Source organism: Pelecanus crispus, chromosome 7 (assembly GCF_030463565.1).
Source record: "Pelecanus crispus isolate bPelCri1 chromosome 7, bPelCri1.pri, whole genome shotgun sequence".
NCBI lineage: Eukaryota > Metazoa > Chordata > Aves > Pelecaniformes > Pelecanidae > Pelecanus > Pelecanus crispus.
The window spans coordinates 44260764-44278225 of record NC_134649.1 but is presented as its reverse complement, the minus strand read 5'-3'; the positions used below and the strand labels follow the sequence as shown (position 1 = coordinate 44278225).

Here is a 17462-nt window from a genome sequence, read left to right as displayed (position 1 = left end):
GGAAAAGCATTTCTTCTAAAATCTGTGAAGTAATGAAAAAAATCCATCTTCCCCACTGGCTCGTGTTTTTACCTGCATCTCTCTCTCTCAACCACCTTAGCTTTAACGTATTAAAACCCTGCTTTATGTCAGAAAGGAGACGGGGCCAGCTGGCAACCTACGTTGACTTCTTACAGTTAATTAAGGAATGTCCCATGACAGTTCAGGAGATGCAGTAAGGCACAAGTGCAGTCCCCTGGATCTCAAACAAGAATAGCAGGCGAGCCGAGTTAGCCAACAGCCCAAAACGCCTGGTTTAGGAGCAGCTTCTGCTCACATAAGGTTGGCCCATCCGGTTCGCTCTGCCGGAAGCTTTCTAGCAGTGATACCTCACTAAAAAGCAGAAAAATGGGTTGTATTCAAGAAACCAAAGCAGAAACTATGACAAGTTAAACTAAATTCCAGCCCACTCTTGGACCTTCTTTAAGGTCAAAAATCTTTTTATTGTGAGCCAGTTTTTGAGTAAGTGACCCAAAGGCTTTGAGAGAATGGTCTGGATAGAAACTCTGGTACTCATGTCAGCGATGTATTTTTAGAACAGTAAAAATAATCTCCATGGAAAAGAGCGGCTTTACAAGTCTGGGTGTAGAAGCCCTTCCTTTGCCCACAGACCAAGATAAAATTAAACAGTGAACCACATGGCTGTCAGGCCTGCATCAAGCAAAAAAACCTCAATGCATTACTCAGCTATAGAGTTGACAGTAACACTTCAGTCAGACTAACTTAATTCCCTTATCAGATCCCAGTAATTTTTTTATGCATTTGTTCCTAACAGTTTCTTATTGGCAGAAGCTTCAGTCCTGGCTGATAGAGTGATTAGAACAAACACAATTTATCCTGATATGATGTTCCCAAATTCTTATCCAAAAAGTTTAATCAAGGCTGATTGGTTTTCATTTTTTCCCCAGCTAACATCTGGATCTTTCAGACTCTTTTGTTATTAACATTTCAATGTTTCTTTTTCCATCACTGGGAAGTACTTGGTACAGATTTACCAATCAATTTAGAATGACAACAGCAACAATAAATTGCTTCATAAGCACAACAAGCAGTAGGATAGTGGCTAAATTAAACGCAAGTTTGTATATGCTTGACGAAAACACGAGATTAAAGCTAGCATTTGTTGGGAACTGCGTTTTATTGAAGGCAGAGAGTCTGACAAAATGAATTTGCTCCAGCCTTAACTCTAAATGTCCAAGGTAATTTTAGAGTGGCCTCTTCAAGGTTAGTACACAGGTATCCAAGAACAGGCTACAGCGCTAGCAAAGTACTGCTCAGTCCCACCTACTCTAGCTGGGTAAAGGAACTTAAAACATGACTGTTTCCAATCATCAGATTAATACAACGATAGAAACCAGTACAGCCAGAGTCTACTCTTTCAAATTAGGAGGGCTGTGCACTGCACTGTCTACTACACAGTAAGGCCCAACAGATCTCTACATCACTCCTTTAGTCTGTTCCTGCTGTCACTGAATTCTCCGAGAGCTGCCCCATAAGGCTGGAGTCTGCTCAACTACTCATCAACCAGGAAAAGCAGGTATCAAAGTACCAGGTGGGCAAGAAAGGCCCAGACACATCCAGCCTTAGACTCCTAATCATTCCGGCTTCTCTGCAGAGCTGACAGAGAAGGCGGCACCTTTGCAGGCAATCTGCGCCCAGACAGACAGACTCACCAACTCACTCCTGGAGAAGGCCCCTTTCTCCCTTGCCCTAGAAGGATCTGGTGATGACTTGGGCTCAGCAAGTAGGCATAAAGATGGATTTTCATGTGGGAGAAGGCTCTTGGCTTGTTAATACTTCTAGCAGAGTGACAAACTCCTCTACTGGGAAAATAAAACTTCATGCAGCAGTGGAAAATTCATCACCTGTCTCCCAAGAAGTTACAATGGACACTGTATATTCACACGTCAGCTGAGCAGCTAAACTTTCCCAAGCTCAGGGTGTTAAACAGAAAATCCCTCTGCTACTCACACTTTCCCAGTGACCAGTTCTTGATGGAAGCACTAGTGACAGACAGCAGCAGAAAATTATTTACCTTTATTTGGCAATAAGAATAAAAATTCTTGATGACTTAAGATACTTCCCTAGGTTCCTGCTAGCATTTCCTACCCTTTTTAGCTGTCATATGCAAATAAAAATTGAGAAGCATCAGAACAGAGTGAAATACTTCACCTGAGAACCACGCATAACCCTAGGTCCTTGCAGTAAGGTGGCTGCCTGCAGAGTTTGCTGCTGCTGCTATAGGAAAATGTTTCATGGGTTCCTTGACACAGTCTTCAAATAAGATCCTATGAAGGGAGGAAGACAAGTTCTTCTTCAGTCCCCGTATCTTTTTTTTCCTGTACCATTTTAACTTCACCTCACCCTTTCTAAAGGGTCCAGAGAACCCTTCTGGCCATCACAGGGGCTCCTCCTGATTCTGTGTTTCTGTCATCTGGCCACACCCCTGGCAGTCTCTTCTGCAACACTAGCCCAGTTTGGTTGGTCAAGCTTGTTTCAAGAGATTGGAACTTGTGCTTGACTAACGTCCTTGTTTGAATTAGCCCACCTTAGGAAAAGGAAAAATTCCAGGTGGAGCTGTATCATTGCCTGTCTTCATTACTGTTTTCTGTACTGACATCCAAAGGTTACCCAGGACTGATTCAGGACTGAATCCCAAATCCAGGTTGCAAAACTGAGTCGCACAGGTCCAACATGAAACCTCACAGCATCCTCTTACGCTGACCGATTTCCAAGTTCACAAACGGTCTTTTTCAGAACTCTTCAATCAATCAGTTCCCATTTGAACTTTTATTTTATTGATATTATGTTAAATTTGTTTAAGAGGAAGTTTATTCTGGTCCTTTATCACTGTGGGACCACCACCTGCCAATGGTAGAGCAAAGTGACCCAAGAATGTCTTCAGATTTCAGCAGAAATACCAAGAGGCAAAGCACTGCTCCTCCAGCGATTTCACCCATTCAGGGTTAGAAGCATGGTCCAAGCAGACACTGCAGGGAATTCTTGACAACTACTCAAGAACTACTTATTCAGAGCTATAGAGTTAAAGAGGCTTTTAGACGCAGTGTGTAATCTTGTCAGAGCTGATTAGATCAAAACAAAAGTGATGGGAAGTCTTCCCTGTTAATGTGCAAAAAGCTCTCGTTAGTGCTTTATTATTCACTAGGCCTGCACCTCCATTCTCCGTGACTTTGTCACCACAGAGCATTAATTATTAATGTTAAGCCACACTTTTTTTACGGTAGGGAGAAAGAAGGTGTCTTTAACAGAGGCAATTTTCAATCACATTAAATGGACACTCAGGTTCTTTGACAAGCTGGAGCTACCTCGCTGCTCCAGGGCAGCACTTTGCTTTCCCAACAGCCAATGCCTAAGGGCAGGATTTCCTTGCCACTGGCCCAATTCCATGGAGGGCATACGAAAACCATAGAATCACAGAATGCTTTGGATTGGAAGGGACCTTTAGAGATCATCCAGCCCAACCCCTGCAGTGAGCAGGGACAACTTTAACCAGATCAGGTTCAGATCTGCTCAGAGCCCCGTCCAACCTGGCCTGGGATGTTGCCAGGGATGGGGCCTCCACTGCCTCTCTGGGCAACCCCTTCCAGTGCTTCACCACCCTCATTGTAAAAAAATTCTTCCTTATATCCAGTCTAAATCTATTCTTCTTTAGTTAAAATCCATTATTCCTTGTCCTGTCACAACAGGCCTTGCTAAAAAGATTCTCCCCATCCTTCCTATTGGCCCCCTTCCAGCACTGCAAGGCCGCACTGAGGTCTCCCCGCAGCCTTCTCCTCTCCAGGCTGAGCACCCTCAGCTCCCCCAGCCTGGCCCCGCAGCAGAGGGGCTCCAGCCCTCGGGGCATTTTCGTGGCCTCCTCCGGACCCGCTCCAACAGGTCCATGTCCTTCTGGTGCTGAGGGCCCCAGAGCTGGACGCAGGGCTCCAGGTGAGGTCTCACCAGAGCAGAGCAGAGGGGCAGAACGACCCAGAGGCTCTTCTGGGACAGCCTGCCCTAGTGCGGTGCAGGGCTGGGGTGCAGTGGTCCAGCCAGGCAGACTAAGCCCAGAGAAGACTTGAGCGTGGGGTGCAACCACAGTCATGCCTGGCCTGCCCACAGCATGGGGACATAATTCCCTCCTCTGCCTCCAGCCTGCCAAAGCCTGTGCCCAAATCTGGGCCGGTGTCCAAACAGCTCAGGCATAAGGCAAGGTTTGGTTCAAATGCAACCTCAGGCTTAAAATATCATGTAGATCTACCCTTGGGTTCCTCCCCACCAGCAGCTCAGATATCACCTTCTCTCAGTCCCCGACTGCTCCAAACATCTCCTCTAGTTAAGACCCCAGAGATGATGATAAAGCTGGACAAGGCCTCCAGGGATTAAATTATTAGCAGATGACACAGAGAGGATTCCAAATCTGTGATATTTATGCTCATGCCTATTATGTTTCTATAAAAAGCCCACGGATCGCATACATACATCTTACACATGTGTGCTCAACAAGGAAGAGTTGGGCCTCTCGCAGCACTTTGGCTGAAATCACTGCCATTTCACAGGCACTGGGGATGGAATTCAATATATTGTTGCTCTTTGTTCTGTCTTCGCCAAATAATCGGTTATGATTTACCTAGGAACTAACCAACGCATGCAGACACACACGCTATGTGTGTGCCATAAAGGGAAGCCAAACAGGACTTTTCTTTCAGTTTGTTTCAGCTTATTACCCTGCCCCTCAGGACCTCTAACATTTTTAGAAAGTATTGAATTCAAGAAAAGAACACAGGAGAAAAGCCTATCTGTGTGATTTCGCCATCCCACTACTACCATGGTGGCATTTGATAGCATCTCTGTGTTTAAAGATTGTTTTTTGGATAATCTTCTCCTTTTAAGGTTTATAACATGATGATTTTAAATCACTTGGATACACACATCCATCTTATTTTATCCACAGGGTACTGGTAAGGTTTTGATTTTTTTGTTTTGGGGTGGAAAGAAAGGGATACGAACTTTGGTCTGTTTTTTCTTCCCTCATTTGAACCTATATGTAGGTAGTTAATAATTTTTAACCATGGAATCCATTCTTCAGAAAGCAGGAAATTATTTTTCCGCTGCCTCCATTCAGCAAGAAGGCTAAACATTTTCACTGAACAGAATGGATGAAGTAGCAGATTAGATCAATACAGGGCCTCCCTGTTACATGTCTGCAGAGGGAGGCAATGGAGATGGAAGGGGAAAGTTCTGATCCAAAAAAGGTTGAACCTCATGAGTTTTGAAGCAGGTCCTCAAAGGAGATGTGAGAGGAAGGTTAAAATACTGCTGGTGAAAAGGAAAGAATGGGGAAAGAAAGAACAAGGAAGGAAAACCAGGCTGGAGGAAGTGAAGCTGGAAGAAGGGAAACTGGAAGGATAACCCAGAGAATATGTATTGTCACCAATTACACCACGATCTACAAAATAGCACTCCAGCTCTGCAAAGATTCATACTTGGGGAATAGAGCCTATGAAGACAGCCAGGCTGAACTGCCTCATCTACTGCCACCATGAACCTGGAAGTCTCTGTGCTGCTCCAGAGAGGACCCGGTGCCTCCTTCCGCACAAAGCGTTAGGTCTCCCCAGCGCCTGCCAAAGGGCAGCCAAGCGTTCATGCACGACCGTGCCTCTGGAAGCTCCTTCTGCGACGTTTCTGCTAGAAAGCGAGCGGACGCTACTGAATAGCCATCAAAGGAAGGAAGTCCAAGCACAACTGGTCACAATCAAGACATACAGAGAAGGAAATGGAGGCACTGGGCTAAATTTCCAATTGAGGCACCGAATTGGACTTCAGGAAATTACTCCGCAAGGCCTTGGGTAAATCAGATAACCTTTCCAGCTCTCTGAACATGCCTGAACACAGTTTTTGTATCAATCTTACTGTAAAGAAATCAACAGAGCTAAATTAATGATCCCCTATCACACCTGCAGACGTACAGATTGCATTTTAACGCATTTTTAGTCTGATAGCTTGTTTTGCTTCAAACCAAAAATGAACGATCTGCTTCAATCGCTCTGACTTTGTTTGCACTGATTTGATGAAGCCAGTGTAAAATCCAACAGTAGACCAAATTTTAAGCAGAATAAAACTCCCTTCCCATCACATAAACATAGAAAATACAGCTGGACAAGACCACAAGAGATCATCTAAAATATCCCCTTTGCCCCAAAATGGAATCAATTCTACCCAAACCATTCCCTCACAGCTCACATGCCCAATCTACTAAACTGGGTGCAGTGGCAGCCACGCACCCTCTCTCAGTCGTGCACTTACAGCGCCCATCCAAACGAAGCATCAGTCTCTGCTGGAATTCTGCTATTAATACTTCAATTCCCCTAACAGAGCTTATTTTAAAAAAACTACATACGATGTAATGGCTCTGATTCTGTAAGTCATCAAAGAACAAGCTTTGCTTTTGATAATCTCTATTTCAAGAAATGCTATAATTTCTCTTTAAACAGGATTTATTTTTTCCACGTATTCTGTTACTGGTTTGGAATCTCAAAATATATTTTAGCTCCTTGGGGAAAGGCTCTGGCTATCCATCTCTTAACTACTAATCTGTTTTTTCTATTAAGGCAGTTGAGTCTCTCCTCCCTCAAACTTGTCAGCTATACTGATGAGTCATTAATTGATTTTTTTTTTTCTCTCTTTCTTTTTTTTGGAAACAACTACAGTAGGCTAAAATCAAGCAAGAAGCCTACTGAAGAATTCAATTAACTTCTGGCTTGTTTGGTAATAAATAGTGCAGTATTGTATTCTGCCACTCTTTATTCTTGTTCTAGTGTCTGGAGATTGCCCAGATGTTTCGTCCTCTGGTTTTTTTTTTTGCTGCGGAAGGCTTTTGCCTCCGGGCTGTGCAGCGCTAGCCTCTGCTCTCCTGACTCTAGTTAATCTACATGGCTGTCAGAGCTGTCACATGAATGGTGAATCATGGCCTCTCGCTGCAATCACTTCAACCCCTGGGGAAGTGCTCAGAGCAGACAGCTGCACAAACCCCCACCCAAGCAAAGTTTCTCCTGGATGAGGATTTTACAAATCAACTTTGAAATAATCGCAAAGCCTGACTGACAGGCCCCTGGTTTTTAAATAACAGAAATTTGTCAAAAACAAATTGGTTGTCTTTCAAACAGACACCCTGTTTGAGTCTTTTTTTTTTCCTTCTCTTTTCTTTGCTGACTTTCCTATTTCCAGACAACAACTGGATCCGTTTTCTTCTAAACAAACTTGAATTACAAAGGAATGTTGTTCTGCTATACTTAATAGATTTGCACATTTTTCCCTTTCTTCTTTAGTCTTTCCCAGTATAACATATAATCCTTTGCACCTGCAAAAGCTCCACAGACTGCTGACTGCCAAGAATCCACCACGTGACCCTGCTTCCATGACCAGAGATCCTGTGTTTAAAGAGAAAGGAAAATAAAAAGTTATTAAATGTTTGAATCTATCTGATCCCCATGTGAGTTAACTCCGAGGATGGGAACTTAAGTGAAAAGCTATTTTTGTGGCATTTTTCAGTGATGTAATAAGTGATTTTTCCCAAGGAACTTGTGTACTCGAACGAGCAGATGGAGTGAGAAAGATGTCTGGAACTGAGGAGGGCTTGAAGCAAATTGCTTTCAGGGATTTCATATGTATGTATTTAAGCCTGTGGCCATGCAACTTTGCAAATATTTTGTGAATTCATTTTCTTTTTGGCAGATAAAACAGTGCAAAGCAAAACACTGAGCAGGGGGGCGGCATGCAAGAACCAATATCAGTTCAGCCCAGATGTACCAAACACTCCCATTTAAAACAAAGAGTCCCCAGCACAGCGAGATAGAAGTCCTGGTTGCCCCCCTACATTCCTTAAACCAGCCCTTCCCCTCGCACTCCCAAAAAAACCCCATCGTTAAGAAATTACTCTTATCGCTCCCATTATATCCCAAAGCAGGTGTGTCTCTGTTTTTCACTTGGCGTCATTAGGGACCACACACCCTTCTCCTCTCCGCTGCTCCCACACACCATGCTCCAATCCATTTAACTCACAGCATCATTTAAACACGCACAGTTAAAACCCCAACAAGAACGGTGCCTTCTAAAAAACACGTTATCAAGAATCACGTCAAACAGTTTGATGAGTCAGATCGGTATCAGCAACAAAGGCCAATGCGTGCTGGGATGGTTTTTATTATGACAGCTACGGTCACTTTGTTCTCTCCTCCTCCACCCCGCTCCATCAACCCTTTTCCCATCTCCTGAAATGCTTAACACTGGAATGTCTCTGGAGGAGAAGGTTCTGCTTTATGATGTGAGGACCAGTGCTGAGCGAAAAGGGATGGGATCCATGGCCCTGCCGAGGCCTACCGCAGAGAAATCAGTGATTTTATTTTATAGCTGTGGCACTATCTCATTCTTTTTAAAGCCATATTACTTCTATACTGTAAAATTTTCTTGAAAGCAACCCGCTAGCTGTGCTAGGCTGAGGTACCGCTTGCTCTCGGGCTCCGGCTCTGTAGTACAGCCGCTTTCCAGCAGGACAGGAGAACTTGTTTCCCTCATTTGCTGACTCTTCATTTAACACTCTGTCCTTGTGACTTGCTTCTTCCAACTTGGCTGCTGGTTATATTTCAGTTGAATGTTTTAAAAATCAAACTGTTCAAGCAACAATGGCCAGCCACAATGTTGTTTGGTATCCTGCCATATAGCTAAATAGCTGCAGCTCTGCTGTACGAAAGCACTAAAGGGAATTCAGTCTCTTTAATGCTAGCCATTCTTTTCCTGGTGTTTTCAGTATGGGCTTCTATTCTGCTGTCACCCACAGCAGAAACTGATTTTCATCCTATGAATAAATAAATAAATAGGGATTCGTAATTCTTCAAACCAATAAGATGCTTTTCTGGAATAACTTACACCCTTTGGACACAGAGTTTTCCTGCGAGTCGGTCCTGCTGGACGAAGGACACGCGCCCCCTCAGACAAAGGGTGCTATGCTCCAAAGCATCTGGGTATTGTCAAAGCATAAACCCCACCTTCAAAACCCATTTTCAAAACTCTTCAGGTGCTTAAGAAATCTCAAACTGAAAGTCACGGTTTAGAAACCGTGGCTGGAGCCACTTGATAAAACCAGAATTACTGTATTTTTTTAATTAAATGTTCTCCAAATGTGTATACATCTACAGCTAAACCCAAGAACTCAGTAACTTGTCATGCAAGAAGTACTATGGAAGATCTGCTGGAGGCCTGTGAGGAAAACCAGCACATTAATACAGACATTCAAGGCTTTGCCAGAAGCCCAGCCAATTCTCAGTCATGCTGGGGTTTTATGATAATGGCATTGTCCAAAGAAGTACGAAAAGGTCATTCTTATTTGTTGGCATGTAGCTCTGAAATCTAGTTTCTGATAAAGCCTGGCTTCCCAGTACAGTTCTGCACAAACAGCCTTTGCCAAGCAAGGCAAATGGTAATGAATTCCTATCCGTTATGCCTGCAAATTGACAACAGGTATTTGCAGCAGTCATTCAATATGGAAAATTGTTCAGAAGGGTGGAGCCAGGAACAGTTCAATTAAATTAGGGAAAAGGAGAATTGAGGCTGGAGAACAGGAAGAAAATTCCCCAACAGTGAAGTCTACTGAACAGCAGAGCCAGCCTCCCCAGGGAGGAGAGGAAAGCCCTCTCCTTTGAGTCATTTGAAAATAGACTGGAGAAGGCACTCAAGACTGTACTGTGGGGAATAATCCTGCGTTGGCAAGGGCAGGATGAGATGACTTCATGCATTTCTCTCCATCTCTGATTTTGGTGATTCACCCAGAGCTCCAAACCTGAATGTGCAGAAGAGCGAGATAGAAGCGGAGTGCGAGGACATCATCCCGGAGGACGCCGAGAGGAGCATGTCACAGGGCCAAGAGGACCGGCAGGACTCTTGTCCAAATTCTTTCTAACCACACTCACGCTGCGGGCCAAGCTGATGTGCTGAAGGTCACACATGTTTTCTCTCATAGCCCACGGACCGACTAGTTGACAGGCTTTGTGGTAAGCTGGGCTTGTAAGTTCTTCAAAAACACTTGCCTTCGTGCTGCACTGAGCATGGTTTTAATACTACTAACACAGGACAAAGCACAAGCTATTAGAGGCTTGTAGATAGAGGTAGTAAGAACATCACTGTAAAACCAGGGCCACATTCTTGAAATACTGGGTTTATACACCTATCCCCAAAACATCAACTTTGGACAGAGTCGCTGGTTATTTGCAGTGATACAGTGCCTAGATCATGCTCCGCCATCCTAGATGCTGCACAAATTCAGAAGAGCCTTCCCTCAGTCACCTCCAGTCAGGGGGATAACGGTGAGAGCTCAGGTCACGCAGAAGATGGCTGTCAGAGGCAGGCTCAGAGCCCGTGGGTCACTGCTCCCTGCTTGGGGCCTCCAAACAGGGCAGAAGTGCCCGTGTAACACATGCAGAAGCCCTGCAATTATGCTGCTTTTCTTACAAATCCTCTTTCAATATAAAATATAACTGGGAATTATGGGCCATGCGACTGCAACCTGGTTTCTCCACCACCACCACCAAATGGCTCGTACCTGCTTACACTGCGCTCCTCCTGCAGAAGGCAGCAGGAGATAACGAGACTTTTCCAGGGCAATACCCATTCCCACTAGTATTCACAGCCTAGGAAAGCAAAATGACAAGGAGCACATTACATGAAAGCGGGCCGCCATGCCAAGCCTGTGTCATGTGTATTCTATTAAGCTGAAGGCTGAATAGAAGACTTTGTTTTCCACTTCAAAGGACCCCATCCCAATCTCTCGCTCTTCCCTTATGAATAACAAATTGGAAATAAATCTTCTGGCTGAAGCGCATGGAAACTCGTACAGTTGGGGCCCTCTGCAGCTTCCCAGCTCAATCACATGCTAATTTTTTTTGTAAATACTTTTATGTGATATGTATGTAAATCTCGCTGTGCATTGCCACACCGTGTAAAGCAATACAGCGGGTGTGTCCTCAAGGGATGGGACACAGTGGGGAAGCCTGAATGCAGATTTCCAATTATTCACAAGATGATGTTCACAGAGAAGGGTCAAGTTTTATAAGTGAGCAGAACCTTACTTTTCTTCCAATTTCTTCCTAACAATCCCATTTCATACTGTCCCATAGGCCAGTGTCCTCTGCTTCTCACCACAAATGTTATTTAGCTCTTTTGATACTGAGAACACAAGGACATCCCATTTTGTTGGGCAGAAGGCGCATTGGAAAAGTCACTCTTCGGATATACCAAAGGCCTTTCAATCTAAAAACCAAACAAAAAAGGAAAAGATTATCACTGCCTCTAAATATAGGAGGGAAGTATATGGTGCCCACAAACATGGGCTTCTCAGGTGTTGAGGACACCTGGCTTCCAGATGGCCAATAACCTTTTGGTAAGAGTTTGCGGTAGAGATCATCTGTCAGCTTTGTGCTCCCAACGCAGTTGGGTCTTGGTCTATATATTCAGGACACCTAAGCTATGGTCATCCTGGGAAAGTGCAACACTCTCATCTTTCTCAAACCTGATGACCAGACCAACACCCCAAACGCTGCAGGAAGCATTGCAGAGAATGAGACACCTCTGCCTTGGCCTTGCTATTCTTCAGGCACTGAGAGGCAAGCAGATCTCATGGCATACACTAAACTTGAGGCCTGCAGCCGAGTAAATATTACAATTCACTCCAATGATGAGCATCTGTAGTATTTCTATGTACCCCTCTGTTCAAGGCAGCGTTCAACTTCATGGTAACAGAGGGGAGAAAAATCTCTCCGAATTAATCACACGGATTTGTGTGCATGTGCAGTCCTGCAGACTGAGGAGAGAAAAGCAATTTTCACACTTGCCTTTGCTACTAGGTATTTTACTTGCAACATGGCATTCTGCATGGCTGATCCTCACAGATGCATGGCACATTAGCTATAGGAGAAGCAAAAAATTCATAAGCTGATTGCAGTTTCTATACATAAAGTCTAAAAGCATAAAGCCAGACATCCTCCCCAGTGAATTTTTATGTGCATATGTGCAGCACATGTGCAGTACATGTGTATATTATCTTGCAGGAAACATGCAAGACCAAACATGGGAAAAATTCAATGATCTAAGTTCACTGTTGACATAAACGTTGAGACTCGATTCACACTAATGGAGTTGTGCTCATTTATGCCAGTACTGAATTTGGCCCTAGAATTAAACGCACCCAAATCCTAGATAAATTGAGAGAAAGAGAACAAAAGTTGGCCTATATGCAACAGCATATTTTTCATGTTAAAAGCATTTCATTCCCTTTTTCTGCCCATATAATACTGCATTGATGTCTGTCACCCATTTGGATGTAAATCAAAATGGATGTGCTAAAAGCCTGGTTAAAGAAAACATCTTCGAAACAGTGTTCCCATGGCAAGGCAGAACATAATATGCCAGCTACACTCAGTTTCCATGGCACAAAGGGCCATATATGTGTGTCTGGGGAGGAAAATGCACTTCTGAAAAATCACTTCGAAGTTAGGACGGTTTTCCTCGAGCATCTGCACTGCTACTACATGCTAATAAATCTATGCTTCATGCAGGCTTGTGTGAATAAATTACATGGAAGAATTACATGAGTCTCTTAAGGTTCTTCAGCAAGAAGCAAGCATCCAAATCAAATGGTGAGCCTTTCACATTGATTACTTCTATATTCTACCAAACATCCCCAGACGTCATTGGCAAGCTCAGCGACTTGCAGAGAACCGCTTGTGGTCTAGGCGTGACCAAGAGCATCACAATCTGGCTCTGTATCTACAGACTGCGCAAGTCTGTTTTACTTCTACTGTTTTAAATGCTGCATTGATGATCCAAGACCATGTCACTTTCTCAAACGTGTCTGCAGTGCTGTAAGTAAGGATTGCATTTGTTTCCTTCTCTTTGGTGCAGATGGCGTATAGCATTCCTTCGACTGTGCTTCAAGACTGTGTGAATGACACTTATTGTGACACTAATAAAGCGAGGGCTGTTTGCTGAACAGCTGTTGGGTACATTGTTCTTTTGTGAGAAAAATGCAGCCGTTATGCTAATGGCATGCACACGCTGCATTGGCCCCAAGTTACATCACGCCTCGAAACACCGCCGTGGAAATCTGTTTTCCTGATACAGCACCTAAGCAAATGGCAGACACGTTAGCATTATTTAACGATTAGGACTTAATCCCTAAATCAGCCCGATCGTTACTCAAAGGGGGAGCGAGGTATGGCAGAACACTTACTACACTGCCTGCAAGGAAATGGGTTTAAAGCCGGGACTGCGTTTCATTTACTCTTGACTTATATGCAGCTGAGCACAGCAGAAAAGAAATACTAGACTGCTTCTCCAGGAAAGAAGGAAAGCTGTCACCTACCTATAGAGCAGGGAAAGCCATTTTAGGCCCAGTTTGGCTACATTCCTCTATTTTCTACTTACCCTGTTAAACAGCAACAGATTTGATTGTAAATTTTAGGAGGGAAATAGCATGCGGTTTATTGTTTCAATGGTGGAGTTATAAACACGTATTACTGCTGAGAACCCCAGCTGCCTGGGCAGAAGCATTCTGTAAACTTTTCATTCTTATTAACTTTAAAAATCAGGTGCAATGAGCTCCAACCAAGATTAGAGTCCTCACCCTCCACAGAACCCCACCAAGCAGTCTTTGCACGGCATGTTTCAAGGTATATCTCAAAGGTATATCTGCACTGACAACTACAAGCAAGGCCAAACCCACCCTTGAACCAGATTTGTTCACACCCTATACTGCCTATACCAGCCCCCAGAAGTTGAGCTCTCTGTAGGGGGCAACCAGCAGAACCAAGCAAACAAGTAGACGTGCCAATGCCTTCATGTAGATCTACAGTCCAGTCCACCAGCAGATTTCCAAGGCTCTGTTCCTCTCAACACAAGTGCCTTGGGCCTGGGGTGGCAGCTGAACCTGGACAGAAAACAAGGGGCCTAAGGAAGTGTAAGCCCAATCCCAAGCCTGCTCTCCATTGTGTGGGCAGAAACCAGTTTAGGAACAACACGGGGAACTTTTGTTCTGACCCAACCAACCTTCTGCTATTGCTCAGCTTCACAGGGGAACAGCTGAACTCTCCCCACTCTTTACTGCAATGCCCTGCTTATTTCACAGGGTGGAAATGTGTCTGTGTGTACTCTTCAAACCATTCTTTTCTCCTAAAGCCACCAAAGCATTCCTCCTTGTTCAGCATCTTACACCACTATCACATGCCACCACAGTCATTACAAAATCTTACAGGAGATACCTGCCCATGTTTCCCAGCTCCCTGTCTGTAGCTATTGCCTCTGAAGGTCCAACCAAGTATCTCTCTTTGTAAAACACCTGTTAATTTGTGAGATTTACAGATTTGAGAAAATTATCTTATTGCTAAAGCCAGTGACAAAAAACCCACATGGGCTCACTATAGCTGCAGAAAGTCTAAGAGCTTTAGGTTTTGCCCAGCACTGAGACAAAGAGGGAAATCCTGGCCCCAGCTGAGTGCCAGAGGAGCCAGAACCTTGAGCCTTGAGCATGGTCAATCCAAGATTTTTATCTTTCCTTGCAGGTCATGGGCCAGCACGGTCTATGCCAGCGCTCCGAGAGAGGCTGTGTGTGCAAGAGCAGGCTGGCACACACAAGTCTGCACGGTGAAGTCAGCCCAACACTGAGGTTATATAGTCTTAGCAATGTCCAAGTGTCTCATCTCAGAATCGGACGTGTCTAGTGAAAAACACAGAAGGTTCCCAGGATAGTAGGGTTTTTTTCCCCTCTTTAAAAAAACAACCAAACAAACAAAAAAACCCCTTATTTTTCAAGTCTGTTCATTTGAGACCTATGTCCTCCTATCCTGCCTGTTCCTTCCCTCCTCACCAGCTACCAGAGCCTTTTCTCCAGATATACAATACATCTGGTCTATAAAGAGAGCATTCTCCATGTACAGCTGCATTGGAGTAACTCTCAGAGACTCTGAAGCGCAGCCAACATGCAGAAATATAAAACCCAAGAGGACTGAGTCTTGTTTCACCTGCAACGGGTTTATCTTACACGCAGCACTGTTCTCTGAGGGAGCTGACCATTTCCACTCAGACATAAGAAGCAGGCATTTTTTACAAGATGTTTCTGCACTCAAACCTAACCAGAGGCTCTTGATTTTGTGTGGGTTTTCTAAACTTCATTTTGTTGGGAAAAAAAAAAAAAACAAACCCTGATGCCTTATATTTCTGCAATATCCCCACAGCAGAAATTAAAGTTTTCTTTTTTCTCAGTTAGGTCTAAAAGAGACAAATTATGGATTAAAACGCAACATGAAACAAATGATAAATCATTTATGTGCTGTTGGTAGATACTCAGATAAGATGATTAGAAGTGCTGAATAAAATGCCTGAACAGAGCAGAAGAGAAGATCACACAGAAGGGATGAACTCCACAGTGCTACAGTCATCTGAGTGGAGGCTCACATCCCCGACAGCAGGGTGAAAGCAAGGGAGCTGCCCAGACTCCCTGTAACCCACCACAATTTCATGCCAAATACACAGACCCTGTAATCTGAAATTCCCACAATGAAGAACACACATATAGTATTTCCAAAGCAAGTTACAGAGGCACCCTGAAAATTCCAGGGCAGCATACCAGTATCTTAGAACATTATTCCAAAACTTGAACTAATACAGAAGGCAGCGTGCTCAGCTGGCATTTGGGAAGCACACCACCAGTATGTTCTGCTGTCTTTCTTCATGGCCAGCTGGCTTTGAGATGGGATCAGAAGCATTAGCCCCACCTAAAAGAACCTAAACCTGATCAAACTGCCACAGTGGTAATCAGCCATGGTGCTCCTCCGAGGGTTGGTATAGCAGAAAGCAAATGAAATTTGAAATGCCCCTTCTTTTCCTGAACTCTGAGAAGACTTCAAAATTGTTTTAGCTGTAAGGCTGGGGCTAAAAAGACAGAGAAGCACTACACTAACTCATCCTGGTAGAGATTTACAATGCCCGTCCTGAAATCCGATACATCATAGCAGTTTCCTCCTCCCCTTTGGTTTGTATCAATAATCTGTGCCTAAATCAAAACACGGAAAAATGAAGAATTGGGAAGGGAAAGGACATTAAGCATGCAATATAGCAGTGGATGCTACCTACATCAAAAAAAAAAAAAAAAAGTAGTTTTCTTTTTTACTAAAATCACCATCATTTCTTTACTGTTGTTTCTTGAGTCACTGTGACCTAAGAAATGAGTCGATTAACTGTCTCTAAGATGTGTGTTCACCTGAGTAACTGGAGGTAAAGCCAGTATTTGAAACAGTATCTATTCCTTGCTAATTACTGCAATACCTCCTTTTCCAGCACACACAGTGTAAGTAACCTTATAGTTCAGTAATCTATATAATGTTCTCTCTTCTTCTTAGTTTAGTGCATGATATGCAAGTTTAGTCTCACATAGGACAGCTGGTCTACATTCACAGACAGAAGAAAACTATGCATGTAAACTGTGGCTAAAGCCCGCTGGAAGCACAAAGAATAACCATAGCAGCTTGGAGCAAAGCAGATAGAAAAAAATGGGATATAGAAACACCTGATTTTCTGCCTATGACAAGCCTTTATCAGGCTTCTTTAAGCTTAACACCCTGCTGCTGGCTGCAGCTAGCACATAAGTGAAGGAAAAGGAAACTCTCTTCTTCTTCCATGTGCCTTGCTAGCTATCCTTTACCATGGAAAGATATTTTTCCTCATTTTTCTGGTGATTAGGTTGTTCAGGGAATTACAAGACTGAGTCTATAATCCATCATCTTATGTAACTCTGTACTAATGGTTTTAAAAATGACACAGCCACAGCACTTGTCCTGTTCTCCTCTGTGAGAAGATCCACACACATCATACCCAACTGCTCCCGCATTTACTTTCTCAAGTAATCCCATTAATACAGTGCAGAACAGTCCCTCAGCCATTATCTAACCAACAGTTTCAGTAAATTCTTCTGTGCTCAGGCTGCACACCGTTTGTCTCTTGTCCTTTGCACTCCTACCTCTGTCTCTTCACGCACCCGTGAGAAGCCCTAGCCTGAACTGGTCTCCTATTGATGCTACCGGCCACATCCAGCCTGTTGATGGGACCGTAATATTTCTTCTCCTTTGTTGTACTGTCAGGGCAATTCCTTTTAAGAGCTTCATTCAGATGAACAAAACATATTCTGCTTTCACTGCCTGGCTTTGATGTGACAAACCTTGAGCTCTCTCCGTGTGCTCAAAGTGACTGGAGCATGCAAGACTGATTTTTGCCATTTTCTACTTTTGGTTCCACAGTCAGAAGAATAAATTGCAGCTGGTCCATGGAACAAACTAACCCAGTTTTGTTTCTCTTCAGATCTGCACTGACTTCTTTAGATTAAACAT

At 43.8% G+C, this 17462-nt stretch overlaps 1 protein-coding gene across 1 annotated transcript in view; it reads right to left on the bottom strand.

The window, feature by feature from the left end:
- SLC25A26 (solute carrier family 25 member 26) overlaps positions 1-17462 on the bottom strand; it is a 90627-nt gene that overhangs the window by 7890 nt on the left and 65275 nt on the right. The window contains exon 7 of the mRNA XM_075713567.1: positions 7397-7466. Within this exon, the coding sequence (XP_075569682.1) occupies positions 7397-7466 (70 nt within the window). The remainder of the gene's footprint in view (positions 1-7396; positions 7467-17462) is intronic.